Source organism: Crinia signifera, chromosome 6 (genome assembly GCF_055691185.1).
Source record: "Crinia signifera chromosome 6, ASM5569118v1, whole genome shotgun sequence".
Taxonomy (NCBI): Eukaryota; Metazoa; Chordata; class Amphibia; order Anura; family Myobatrachidae; genus Crinia; species Crinia signifera.
This window is the reverse complement of record NC_139222.1, coordinates 294,676,816-294,689,188: the sequence shown is the minus strand read 5'-3', so window position 1 is coordinate 294,689,188 and position 12,373 is coordinate 294,676,816. Positions and strand designations below refer to the sequence as shown.

Below are 12,373 nucleotides of genomic sequence, written 5' to 3'. Positions count from 1 at the left end.
GAGACAGCCGCCCTGTCTGTAGGTGCACAAGGGGTTAATGGGAGAGCGCACTGTGCGTGTAGGAGACAGCCGCCCTGTCTGTAGGTGCACAAGGGGTTAATGGGAGAGCGCATTGTGCGTGTAGGAGACAGCCGCCCTGTCTGTAGGTGCACAAGGGGTTAATGGGAGAGCGCACTGTGCGTGTAGGAGACAGCAGTCCTGTCTGTAGGTGCACAAGGGGTTAATGGGAGAGCGCACTGTGCGTGTAGGAGACAGCCGCCCTGTCTGTAGGTGCACAAGGGGTTAATGGGAGAGCGCATTGTGCGTGTAGGAGACAGCCGCCCTGTCTGTAGGTGCACAAGGGGTTAATGGGAGAGCGCACTGTGCGTGTAGGAGACAGCCGCCCTGTCTGTAGGTGCACAAGGGGTTAATGGGAGAGCGCACTGTGCGTGTAGGAGACAGCCGCCCTGTCTGTAGGTGCACAAGGGGTTAATGGGAGAGCGCACTGTGCGTGTAGGAGACAGCCGCCCTGTCTGTAGGTGCACAAGGGGTTAATGGGAGAATGACAGGGCCTAGATTACAGCTTTATAAGGTTTCTGGCTCACTGCTGTCATGTAACATCACCTCATTGTCTTTCAGGAGAGGAACGTGTGAGTGTTTTGGGCTGCACCTCTGAGGAGAGTACCGGGGACAGCATCACAGACCTGGTACCTGTTGCATCCGTCCCATCAGTAACACGGATACTACATACACACACATGTAACATGGCAGACTATGGGGTTAGCCTCCTGCTATACAGGTGTATGGGAGCTCACAGACCTGGTGCCTGCTGCGTCCTTCCCATCAGTAACACGGATACTACATACATGTAACATGGCAGACTATGGGGTTAGCCTCCGGCTATACATGTGTATGGGAGCTCACAGACCTGGTACCTGCTGCATCCGTTCCATCAGTAACACGGATACTACATACACACACATGTAACATGGCAGACTATGGGACTAGCCTCCGGCTATACAGGTGTGTGGGAGCTCACAGACCTGGTGCCTGCTGCGTCCTTCCCATCAGTAACACGGATACTACATACACACACATGTAACATGACAGACTATGGGGTTAGCCTCCTGCTATACAGGTGTATGGGAGCTCACAGACCTGGTGCCTGCTGCGTCCTTCCCATCAGTAACACGGATACTACATACACATACATGTAACATGGCAGACTATGGGACTAGCCTCCGGCTATACAGGTGTATGGGAGCTCACAGACCTGGTGCCTGCTGCGTCCGTCCCATCAGTAACACGGATACTACATACACACACATGTAACATGACAGACTACGGAGTTAGCCTCCTGCTATACAGGTGTATGGGAGCTCACAGACCTGGTACCTGCTGCGTCCTTCTCATCAGTAACACGGATACTACATACATGTAACATGGCAGACTATGGGGTTAGCCTCCGGCTATACAGGTGTATGGGAGCTCACAGACCTGGTACCTGTTGCATCCGTCCCATCAGTAACACGGATACTACATACACACACATGTAACATGACAGACTACGGAGTTAGCCTCCTGCTATACAGGTGTATGGGAGCTCACAGACCTGGTACCTGCTGCGTCCTTCTCATCAGTAACACGGATACTACATACATGTAACATGGCAGACTATGGGGTTAGCCTCCGGCTATACAGGTGTATGGGAGCTCACAGACCTGGTACCTGTTGCATCCGTCCCATCAGTAACACGGATACTACATACACACACATGTAACATGACAGACTACGGAGTTAGCCTCCTGCTATACAGGTGTATGGGAGCTCACAGACCTGGTGCCTGCTGCGTCCTTCCCATCAGTAACACGGATACTACATACACATACATGTAACATGGCAGACTATGGGACTAGCCTCCGGCTATACAGGTGTATGGGAGCTCACAGACCTGGTACCTGCTGCATCCTTCTCATCAGTAACACGGATACTACATACATGTAACATGGCAGACTATGGGGTTAGCCTCCTGCTATACAGGTGTATGGGAGCTCACAGCCCTGGTACCTGCTGCATCCATCGCATCAGTAACACGGATACTACATACACACACATGTAACATGACAGACTATGGAGTTAGCCTCCGGCTATACAGGTGTATGGGAGCTCACAGACCTGGTACTTGCTTCGTCCTTCCCATAAGTAACACGGATACTACATACATGTAACATGGCAGACTATGGGACTAGCCTCCGGCTATACAGGTGTATGGGAACTCACAGACCTGGTACCTGCTGCATCCTTCTTATCAGTAACACGGATACTACATACATGTAACATGGCAGACTATGGGGTTAGCCTACGGCTATACAGGTGTATGGGAGCTCACAGACCTGGTGCCTGCTGCGTCCTTCCCATCAGTAACACGGATACTACATACATGTAACATGGCAGACTATGGGGTTAGCCTCCGGCTATACATGTGTGTGGGAGCTCACAGACCTGGTACTTGCTGCGTCCTTCCCATCAGTAACACGGATACTGCATACACACACATGTAACATGGCAGACTATGGGGTTAGCCTCCTGCTATACAGGTGTATGGGAGCTCACAGACCTGGTACTTGCTGCATCCGTTCCATCAGTAACACGGATACTACATACACACACATGTAACATGGCAGACTATGGGGTTAGCCTCCTGCTATACAGGTGTGTGGGAGCTCACAGACCTGGTACCTGCTGCGTCCTTCCCATCAGTAACACGGATACTACATACACACACATGTAACATGGCAGACTATGGGGTTAGCCTCCTGCTATACAGGTGTATGGGAGCTCACAGACCTGGTGCCTGCTGCGTCCTTCCCATCAGTAACACGGATACTACATACACATACATGTAACATGGCAGACTATGGGACTAGCCTCCGGCTATACAGGTGTATGGGAGCTCACAGACCTGGTGCCTGCTGCGTCCTTCTCATCAGTAACACGGATACTACATACATGTAACATGGCAGACTATGGGGTTAGCCTCCGGCTATACAGGTGTATGGGAGCTCACAGACCTGGTACCTGTTGCATCCGTCCCATCAGTAACACGGATACTACATACACACACATGTAACATGACAGACTACGGAGTTAGCCTCCTGCTATACAGGTGTATGGGAGCTCACAGACCTGGTGCCTGCTGCGTCCTTCCCATCAGTAACACGGATACTACATACACATACATGTAACATGGCAGACTATGGGACTAGCCTCCGGCTATACAGGTGTATGGGAGCTCACAGACCTGGTACCTGCTGCATCCTTCTCATCAGTAACACGGATACTACATACATGTAACATGGCAGACTATGGGGTTAGCCTCCTGCTATACATGTGTGTGGGAACTCACAGACCTGGTACCTGCTGCATCCTTCTTATCAGTAACACGGATACTACATACATGTAACATGGCAGACTATGGGGTTAGCCTACGGCTATACAGGTGTATGGGAGCTCACAGACCTGGTGCCTGCTGCGTCCTTCCCATCAGTAACACGGATACTACATACATGTAACATGGCAGACTATGGGGTTAGCCTCCGGCTATACATGTGTGTGGGAGCTCACAGACCTGGTACTTGCTGCGTCCTTCCCATCAGTAACACGGATACTGCATACACACACATGTAACATGGCAGACTATGGGACTAGCCTCCTGCTATACAGGTGTATGGGAGCTCACAGCCCTGGTACCTGCTGCATCCATCGCATCAGTAACACGGATACTACATACACACACATGTAACATGGCAGACTATGGGACTAGCCTCTGGCTATACAGGTGTATGGGAGCTCACAGACCTGGTACCTGCTGCATCCATCCCATCAGTAACACGGATACTACATACACACACATGTAACATGGCAGACTATGGGGTTAGCCTCCTGCTATACATGTGTGTAACGATCAGATCAGGTGATCGATCAAATTAACGTATGCCTCCTGTTATGATTATCTGTGCAATCAATGTATGTCTGGTATGTTTGGTAAATTCATGCTGCCTGTGATTATTATGTGGGAGAATCAGAACATGTCATGTATTATGTGTGTGTGGACTATTGGTGACCCAGGGAGTGTAGCCATCTGTGGACTCCTCTGGAGTAAGGATGTAAGATAAGATCTGAGACCCCTCATAAACCAGATTTGGGGGGGGAGAGCAATAATGTCCAGCCAACAGGCCAAAAGGTGCTCTGGCCCTCCACTAAATTACCTCTTATCACTTAAGGAATGTATAAAATCTACTTCAAAGCAGGGACAAATTCTTTATGGGAAAGATCCTATATCTGGGGACCTTCACTAGGCTCAGCAAGGGAATGGTTAAAAATCCCAAGGGTGGGAGGGATGAGGGAGTCTTCAAGGTATAACTAAGACCCTTCTCCCTATAGTCAGTGTCACTACCTGGGGGTCTAGCAAACAGGCTGTAAGCGACGAGAGATTTCTTGTGGAGAACCCCCCCACGTCAGGATCTGTATTTAAGTGTAAGATAGGTTCTGTCCTTTTTTCCTTTTATTTTATTTCTGAAATTGCATTTAAAACTCGTGTGTACTTTTAAAATCATTGTAAAATCTTGTAACTATTTTCTAAAGCTCTGTAGTATTTCTAGGAATAAATAATACATATTCCCAGTTCTGGTTCTGTGTTCCTAAGACTCATTAGCCTCAGAAGAGAACGCTCCAGCGTGTTACCATTTATATATTGTATTGTGCGGTCAGGTGCGAGCCAAGCCGCCCCTTGCGCAGTTTCAAGCGCTAAAATCAGGTTTTGGCTGGTGGCAGTGTACCTCAAGGAAAGGACCCGAGTGTCCAAAGTGAACCCCAGTCACGGCCGGAGCTGCTCAGATTGACGTATCGGAGCAGGCGACCGGTGGGTCCGTGACATTGTGTATGGGAGCTCACAGACCTGGTACCTGCTGCATCCGTCCCATCAGTAATACGGATACTACATACACATACATGTAACATGGCAGACTATGGGACTAGCCTCCGGCTATACATGTGTATGGGAGCTCACAGACCTGGTACTTGCTGCATCCTTCCCATAAGTAACACGGATACTACATACACACACATGTAACATGGCAGACTATGGGGTTAGCCTCCTGCTATACAGGTGTGTGGGAGCTCACATACCTGGTACTTGCTGCATCCGTCCCATCAGTAACACGGATACTACATACATGTAACATGGCAGACTATGGGGTTAGCCTCCTGCTATACAGGTGTATGGGAGCTCACAGACCTGGTGCCTGCTGCATCCTTCCCATCAGTAACACGGATACTACATACACATACATGTAACATGGCAGACTATGGGACTAGCCTCCGGCTATACATGTGTGTGGGAGCTCACAGACCTGGTACCTGCTGCATCCGTCCCATCAGTAATACGGATACTACATACACACACATGTAACATGGCAGACTATGGGACTAGCCTCCGGCTATACATGTGTATGGGAGCTCACAGACCTGGTACTTGCTGCATCCTTCCCATAAGTAACACGGATACTACATACACACATGTAACATGGCAGACTATGGGGTTAGCCTCCTGCTATACAGGTGTGTGGGAGCTCACATACCTGGTACTTGCTGCATCCGTCCCATCAGTAACACGGATACTACATACACATACATGTAACATGGCAGACTATGGGACTAGCCTCCGGCTATACATGTGTGTGGGAGCTCACAGACCTGGTACTTGCTGCATCCGTCCCATCAGTAACACGGATACTACATACACATACATGTAACATGGCAGACTATGGGGTTAGCCTCCGGCTATACATGTGTGTGGGAGCTCACAGACCTGGTACTTGCTGCATCCTTCCCATAAGTAACACGGATACTACATACACACATGTAACATGGCAGACTATGGGGTTAGCCTCCGGCTATACAGGTGTGTGGGAGCTCACAGACCTGGTATCTGCTGCATCCATCCCATCAGTAACACGGATACTACATACACATACATGTAACATGGCAGACTATGGGACTAGCCTCCGGCTATACATTTGTATGGGAGCTCACAGACCTGGTACCTGCTGCATCCGTTCCATCAGTAACACGGATACTACATACACACAGATGTAACATGGCAGACTATGGGACTAGCCTCCGGCTATACAGTTGTATGGGAGCTCACAGACCTGGTACCTGCTGCATCCATCGCATCAGTAACATGGATACTACATTCACACACATGTAACATGGCAGACTATGGGGTTAGCCTCCGGCTATACAGGTGTATGGGAGCTCACAGACCTGGTACTTGCTGCATCCGTCCCATCAGTAACACGGATACTACATACACATACATGTAACATGGCAGACTATGGGACTAGCCTCCGGCTATACAGGTGTATGGGAGCTCACAGACCTGGTACCTGCTGCATCCATCGCATCAGTAACATGGATACTACATTCACACACATGTAACATGGCAGACTATGGGGTTAGCCTCCGGCTATACAGGTGTATGGGAGCTCACAGACCTGGTACTTGCTGCATCCGTCCCATCAGTAACACGGATACTACATACACATACATGTAACATGGCAGACTATGGGACTAGCCTCCGGCTATACAGGTGTATGGGAGCTCACAGACCTGGTACCTGCTGCATCCATCCCATCAGTAACACGGATACTACATACATGTAACATGGCAGACTATGGGACTAGCCTCCGGCTATACAGGTGTGTGGGAGCTCACAGACCTGGTACTTGCTGCATCCGTTCCATCAGTAACACGGATACTACATACACACACATGTAACATGGCAGACTATGGGGTTAGCCTCCTGCTATACAGGTGTGTGGGAGCTCACAGACCTGGTACCTGCTGCGTCCTTCCCATCAGTAACATGGATACTACATACACACACATGTAACATGGCAGACTATGGGGTTAGCCTCCGGCTATACATGTGTATGGGAGCTCACAGACCTGGTACCTGCTGCGTCCTTCCCATCAGTAACACGGATACTACATACACACACATGTAACATGGCAGACTATGGGGTTAGCCTCCTGCTATACAGGTGTATGGGAGCTCACATACCTGGTACTTGCTGCATCCGTCCCATCAGTAACACGGATACTACATACACATACATGTAACATGGCAGACTATGGGACTAGCCTCCGGCTATACAGGTGTATGGGAGCTCACAGACCTGGTACCTGCTGCATCCATCGCATCAGTAACATGGATACTACATTCACACACATGTAACATGGCAGACTATGGGACTAGCCTCCTGCTATACAGGTGTGTGGGAGCTCACATACCTGGTACTTGCTGCATCCGTCCCATCAGTAACACGGATACTACATACACATACATGTAACATGGCAGACTATGGGACTAGCCTCCGGCTATACAGGTGTATGGGAGCTCACAGACCTGGTACCTGCTGCATCCATCGCATCAGTAACATGGATACTACATTCACACACATGTAACATGGCAGACTATGGGGTTAGCCTCCGGCTATACAAGTGTATGGGAGCTCACAGACCTGGTACTTGCTGCATCCGTCCCATCAGTAACACGGATACTACATACACACACATGTAACATGGCAGACTATGGGACTAGCCTCCGGCTATACAGGTGTATGGGAGCTCACAGCCCTGGTACCTGCTGCGTCCTTCCCATCAGTAACACGGATACTACATACACACACATGTAACATGGCAGACTATGGGGTTAGCCTCCGGCTATACATGTGTATGGGAGCTCACAGACCTGGTACCTGCTGCGTCCTTCCCATCAGTAACACAGATACTACATACATGTAACATGGCAGACTATGGGGTTAGCCTCCTGCTATCCAGGTGCATGGGAGCTCACAGACCTGGTACCTGCTGCATCCATCCCATCAGTAACACGGATACTACATACACATACATGTAACATGGCAGACTATGGGGTTAGCCTCCGGCTATACAGGTGTGTGGGAGCTCACAGACCTGGTACCTGCTGCATCCGTTCCATCAGTAACACGGATACTACATACACACACATGTAACATGGCAGACTATGGGACTAGCCTCCGGCTATACAGGTGTGTGGGAGCTCACAGACCTGGTACCTGCTGCATCCATCCCATCAGTAACACGGATACTACATACACATACATGTAACATGGCAGACTATGGGGTTAGCCTCCTGCTATACAGGTGTATGGGAGCTCACAGACCTGGTACCTGCTGCGTCCTTCCCATCAGTAACACGGATACTACATACACACACATGTAACATGGCAGACTATGGGGTTAGCCTCCTGCTGTACAGGTGTGTGGGAGCTCACAGACCTGGTACCTGCTGCGTCCTTCCCATCAGTAACACGGATACTACATACACATACATGTAACATGGCAGACTATGGGGTTAGCCTCCTGCTATACAGGTGTGTGGGAGCTCACAGACCTGGTGCCTGCTGCATCCATCCCATCAGTAACACGGATACTACATACACATACATGTAACATGGCAGACTATGGGGTTAGCCTCCTGCTATACAGGTGTATGGGAGCTCACAGACCTGGTACCTGCTGCATCCATCCCATCAGTAACACGGATACTACATACATGTAACATGGCAGACTATGGGGTTAGCCTCCGGCTATACAGGTGTATGGGAGCTCACATACCTGGTACCTGCTGCATCCATCCCATCAGTAACACGGATACTACATACACATACATGTAACATGGCAGACTATGGGGACTAGCTATACAGGTGTATGGTGGGGTGGTATTGAGGTATGCTAGCACATCCTGTCCTATGTGTGCTCTCTGCTTATGCTGAGCTATAACTCTGTCTCATGTCTGTAGGCTGTTGGGCTGGGGACGAGCTTCATCAAGTTGGGAGGTCTCCTGCGTGGTGAGAGAACGACTAAATACAACCGTCTGCTTGCGATAGAGGAAGATCTGGCACGCTTCGGCCAACTGGGTAATGGATCCATTCTGTGTCACTGCAGGAGGCGGCCAGCAGTTAGCACTGACTGACCCCTACAGCTGTCGCTAACCTAAACATCGCAAGATGAGACGCAACAATGCAGCACTACTAATGTACAACATCTGTGTGTGTTCTGTTCCCAGCTATATTATACACAAACTGTAGACAATCTTACCTGGTGCAGTATTACTTTCCCTACTATTGATGTGAGGCTCATTAGTTGATAGTTGCTTGCTGTTTTCTTGCTTCCACTTTTGTGCAGTGGTACCACGTTTGCTCTGGTATTACTCCTGTAGCTAGTGACTAGTGGGGTAATGCTGATAATGGTGCTGTCAGCCCCCTTTAAGCTACCTTTGTATTCTTGGCTGTATCCCATCTGATTTATCCACTTTCAGTTATAGTTCTCAGGACTTTCTCTGTAACTATGCTAATATCTACCTCTGCAGCCATACTGTGTGTCCCCTGATCTGCTCTAGCTGCATCTCACTTCTACAATGTAATAGAGGAATAATACAGAATCGGTTTGGTTGCTATGGACACTTAAAAAAAAATAATAACTGGGAATATGTAATCTGAACAACATCAAGCAAGGTAAAAACAATACATACAACACTTCTTTATTATACTTATCCATTCTACTTAACCCTGTCTCAGACACCAATCACATCATGCTCACCAAACTGCTACTTCTCATTTCATTACATAGAATACTCCCCAAACTTCACCCATCCTATAATCTCCCTGACACGCACCACTCAGTACACACTGCTGCTTCTATCATTCACTCCCCTCTTCTAAACACTCATGAGCTCTTTACTTACTTCTCTACTTGTACTTTCACATCCACATCCCATCACCAATACAAAAACCACCTATATCTATCTCTCCTTTCTAATCTTTTTAGCTGCAGAGATATCACCAAACCCAGGCCCCAACCGCCTGTGCCACTCAGATTTAATTGTTTCTAAGACATATAAACATTCAGCTAACCTCATAAATATCATATGCCTCCCACCACACACCAAACAACTTACATGTGCCCTATTGAATGCACGCTCTGTTTGCAATAAATTAACATCCATCCATGACCTCTTCATCTCTCACAACTTCAACCTGATGGCCATTACAGAAACCTGGCTCACACAATCAGACAGAGCCTCGCCTGCAGCACTGTCACATGGTGGTTTCCACTTCACTCACACCTCCAGGCCTGGTAACTGTAACATGGTCACACAATCAGACACAGCCTCGCCTGCAGCACTGTCACATGGTGGTTTCCACTTCACTCACACCCCCAGGCCTGGTAACAGAAACCTGGCTCATACAGTCAGACATGGCCTCCCCTGCAGCACTGACACATGGTGGTCTCCACCTCACACACACCTCCAGGCCTGGTAACTGTAACATGGTCACACAATCAGACACAGCCTCGCCTGCAGCACTGTCACATGGTGGTTTCTACATCACTCACACCTCCAGGCCTGGTAACTGTAACATGGTCACACAATCAGACACGGTCTCGTCTGCAGCACTGTCACATGGTGGTTTCCACTTCACTCACACCCCCAGGCCTGGTAACTGTAAAGGAGGTGCGGTTGGTATATTACTGTCACAAGCCTTCACATACTCAGTTCTACCACCTGTTCCTTCACTCACATTTACATCATTTGAAGTTCATTCTATTAGGGTTTTTCCCCCTTGGGCTTCCCAAATCTCAATTTCTGTAAGATTTCTCTGCCTGGCTCCCCCAATTCTTATCCTCTGACATCTCCACCATCATCCTGGGTGACTTCAATATTGCTATTGACAGTCCACCATCTTTGCATGCTTTCAAACTCCTCTCCCTAACCTCGTCTCTCGGCCTCTCCCAGTGGTCTGATGCCTCTACTCATGAGAAAGGCCACTGCCGTGTCCTTGTTTTCACCAGGCTGTGCTCAGTTTCTGATTTTACTAAAGCTGGGTACACATCTATACAATTCTTGTTTTCTTGGGACCGTTCGATGGACCATAGACGCGTCGGACAATCCACAAACAACAGCCGATACGCGCGTACACACCTGTACAATTTTACTTGCGATGTCGGATGTACTCCCGTCCAAACAGTCGCAAGAAAAAGATTGTACCACCATATACACTATCTCGATTTGGGCTATTGAGACTTCATATATAAACAAAATTATCATAATAGGCTGGGTTAAGGGCATACTTATAGCAAACCACTATATAGATGGGTTACGCAAAATTAGTCAGCCGGCAGGGTGACTAAAATTTATATGCATAACCCGTCTATATATATATATATAGAAGATTAGTCACCCTATACAATGGTTTTGTTTGAAAAAAGATAAAAATTAAAAAAAATACAAAGTAGTTTACACTATGCCGGCATCAGCCGGCATTCCACTGACCCCCGGCATCCGTGCTGCCTACTCAACGGAATCTGCTGCGCTATATAAGACGCTGTAACGGAATCTGCTGCTATATAATACACTGTAATGGAATCTGCTGCGCTATATAAGACACTGTAACGGAATCTGCTGCGCTATATAACACACTGTAACGGAATCTGCTGCGCTATATAAGACGCTGTAACGGAATCTGCTGCGCTATATAATACACTGTAACGGAATCTGCAGCACTATATAAGACACTGTAACGGAATCTGCTGCACTATATAAGACGATGTAACGGAATCTGCTGCACTATATAAGACGATGTAACGGAATCTGCTGCGCTATATAAGACACTGTAACGGAATCTGCTGCGCTATATAAGACACTGTAACGGAATCTGCTGCGTTATATAAGACACGGTCACAGAATCTGCTGCACTATATAAGACGCTGTAAGTAAATAAATAAATATACAGTAAATGACAATAAATAATGTTCTATTTCTAGGCACAAGATCACAGTTCCAGTTCCCCACATTATGGAAGGAGACGCAGCCTAATCCGCCAGCTCAGGAATGCCTGGAAAGTTAGAGCTGCCATCTTGATGTTACTGTGACTTGGAGTATGTTGGTGACATCGTCATTGGTGAAATGTTTTCAATACACACCATGAAATAAAGCCGATAAACTGGAATACCTGCGACTGGCTGAGCCTGTACATTATATATACTGTCTAATTATATATATATAATCCTTGCTGGGGTGCCATCAGCCCAGGCCTCACAGGAGTATTCCAGGTGAGCCACAATATATCCCAGGCAGGAAATGCCGCAGAGCGCACACACCAGACTTGTTTGCAGTTTAAAACTTCATATCTTTAATTCCTCAATTTAAAAGCAGACATCATGGCCGACGTTTCGGGTCTTAGCACGATCCTTTTTCAAGACACCAGATCTGTCTTGAAAAAGGGTA

At 48.1% G+C, this 12,373-nt stretch overlaps 1 protein-coding gene across 6 annotated transcripts in view; it reads left to right on the top strand.

Moving 5' to 3' along the window:
- Window positions 1-12,095, top strand: part of ENO4 (enolase 4) — a 194,885-nt gene extending 182,790 nt beyond the window's left edge. For 5 of the 6 annotated variants that reach the window (XM_083149950.1, XM_083149951.1, XM_083149948.1 and 2 more), the window contains 3 exons: window positions 619-686; window positions 8,888-9,005; window positions 11,911-12,095. In XM_083149950.1, coding sequence (XP_083006076.1) covers window positions 619-686; window positions 8,888-9,005; window positions 11,911-11,993 — 269 coding nt within the window. In that variant the 3' untranslated portion in view covers window positions 11,994-12,095. The remainder of the gene's footprint in view (window positions 1-618; window positions 687-8,887; window positions 9,006-11,910) is intronic. The other variant, XR_014444683.1, reaches the window with a different exon arrangement.
- The last annotated feature ends 278 nt before the right edge of the window (window positions 12,096-12,373 follow it).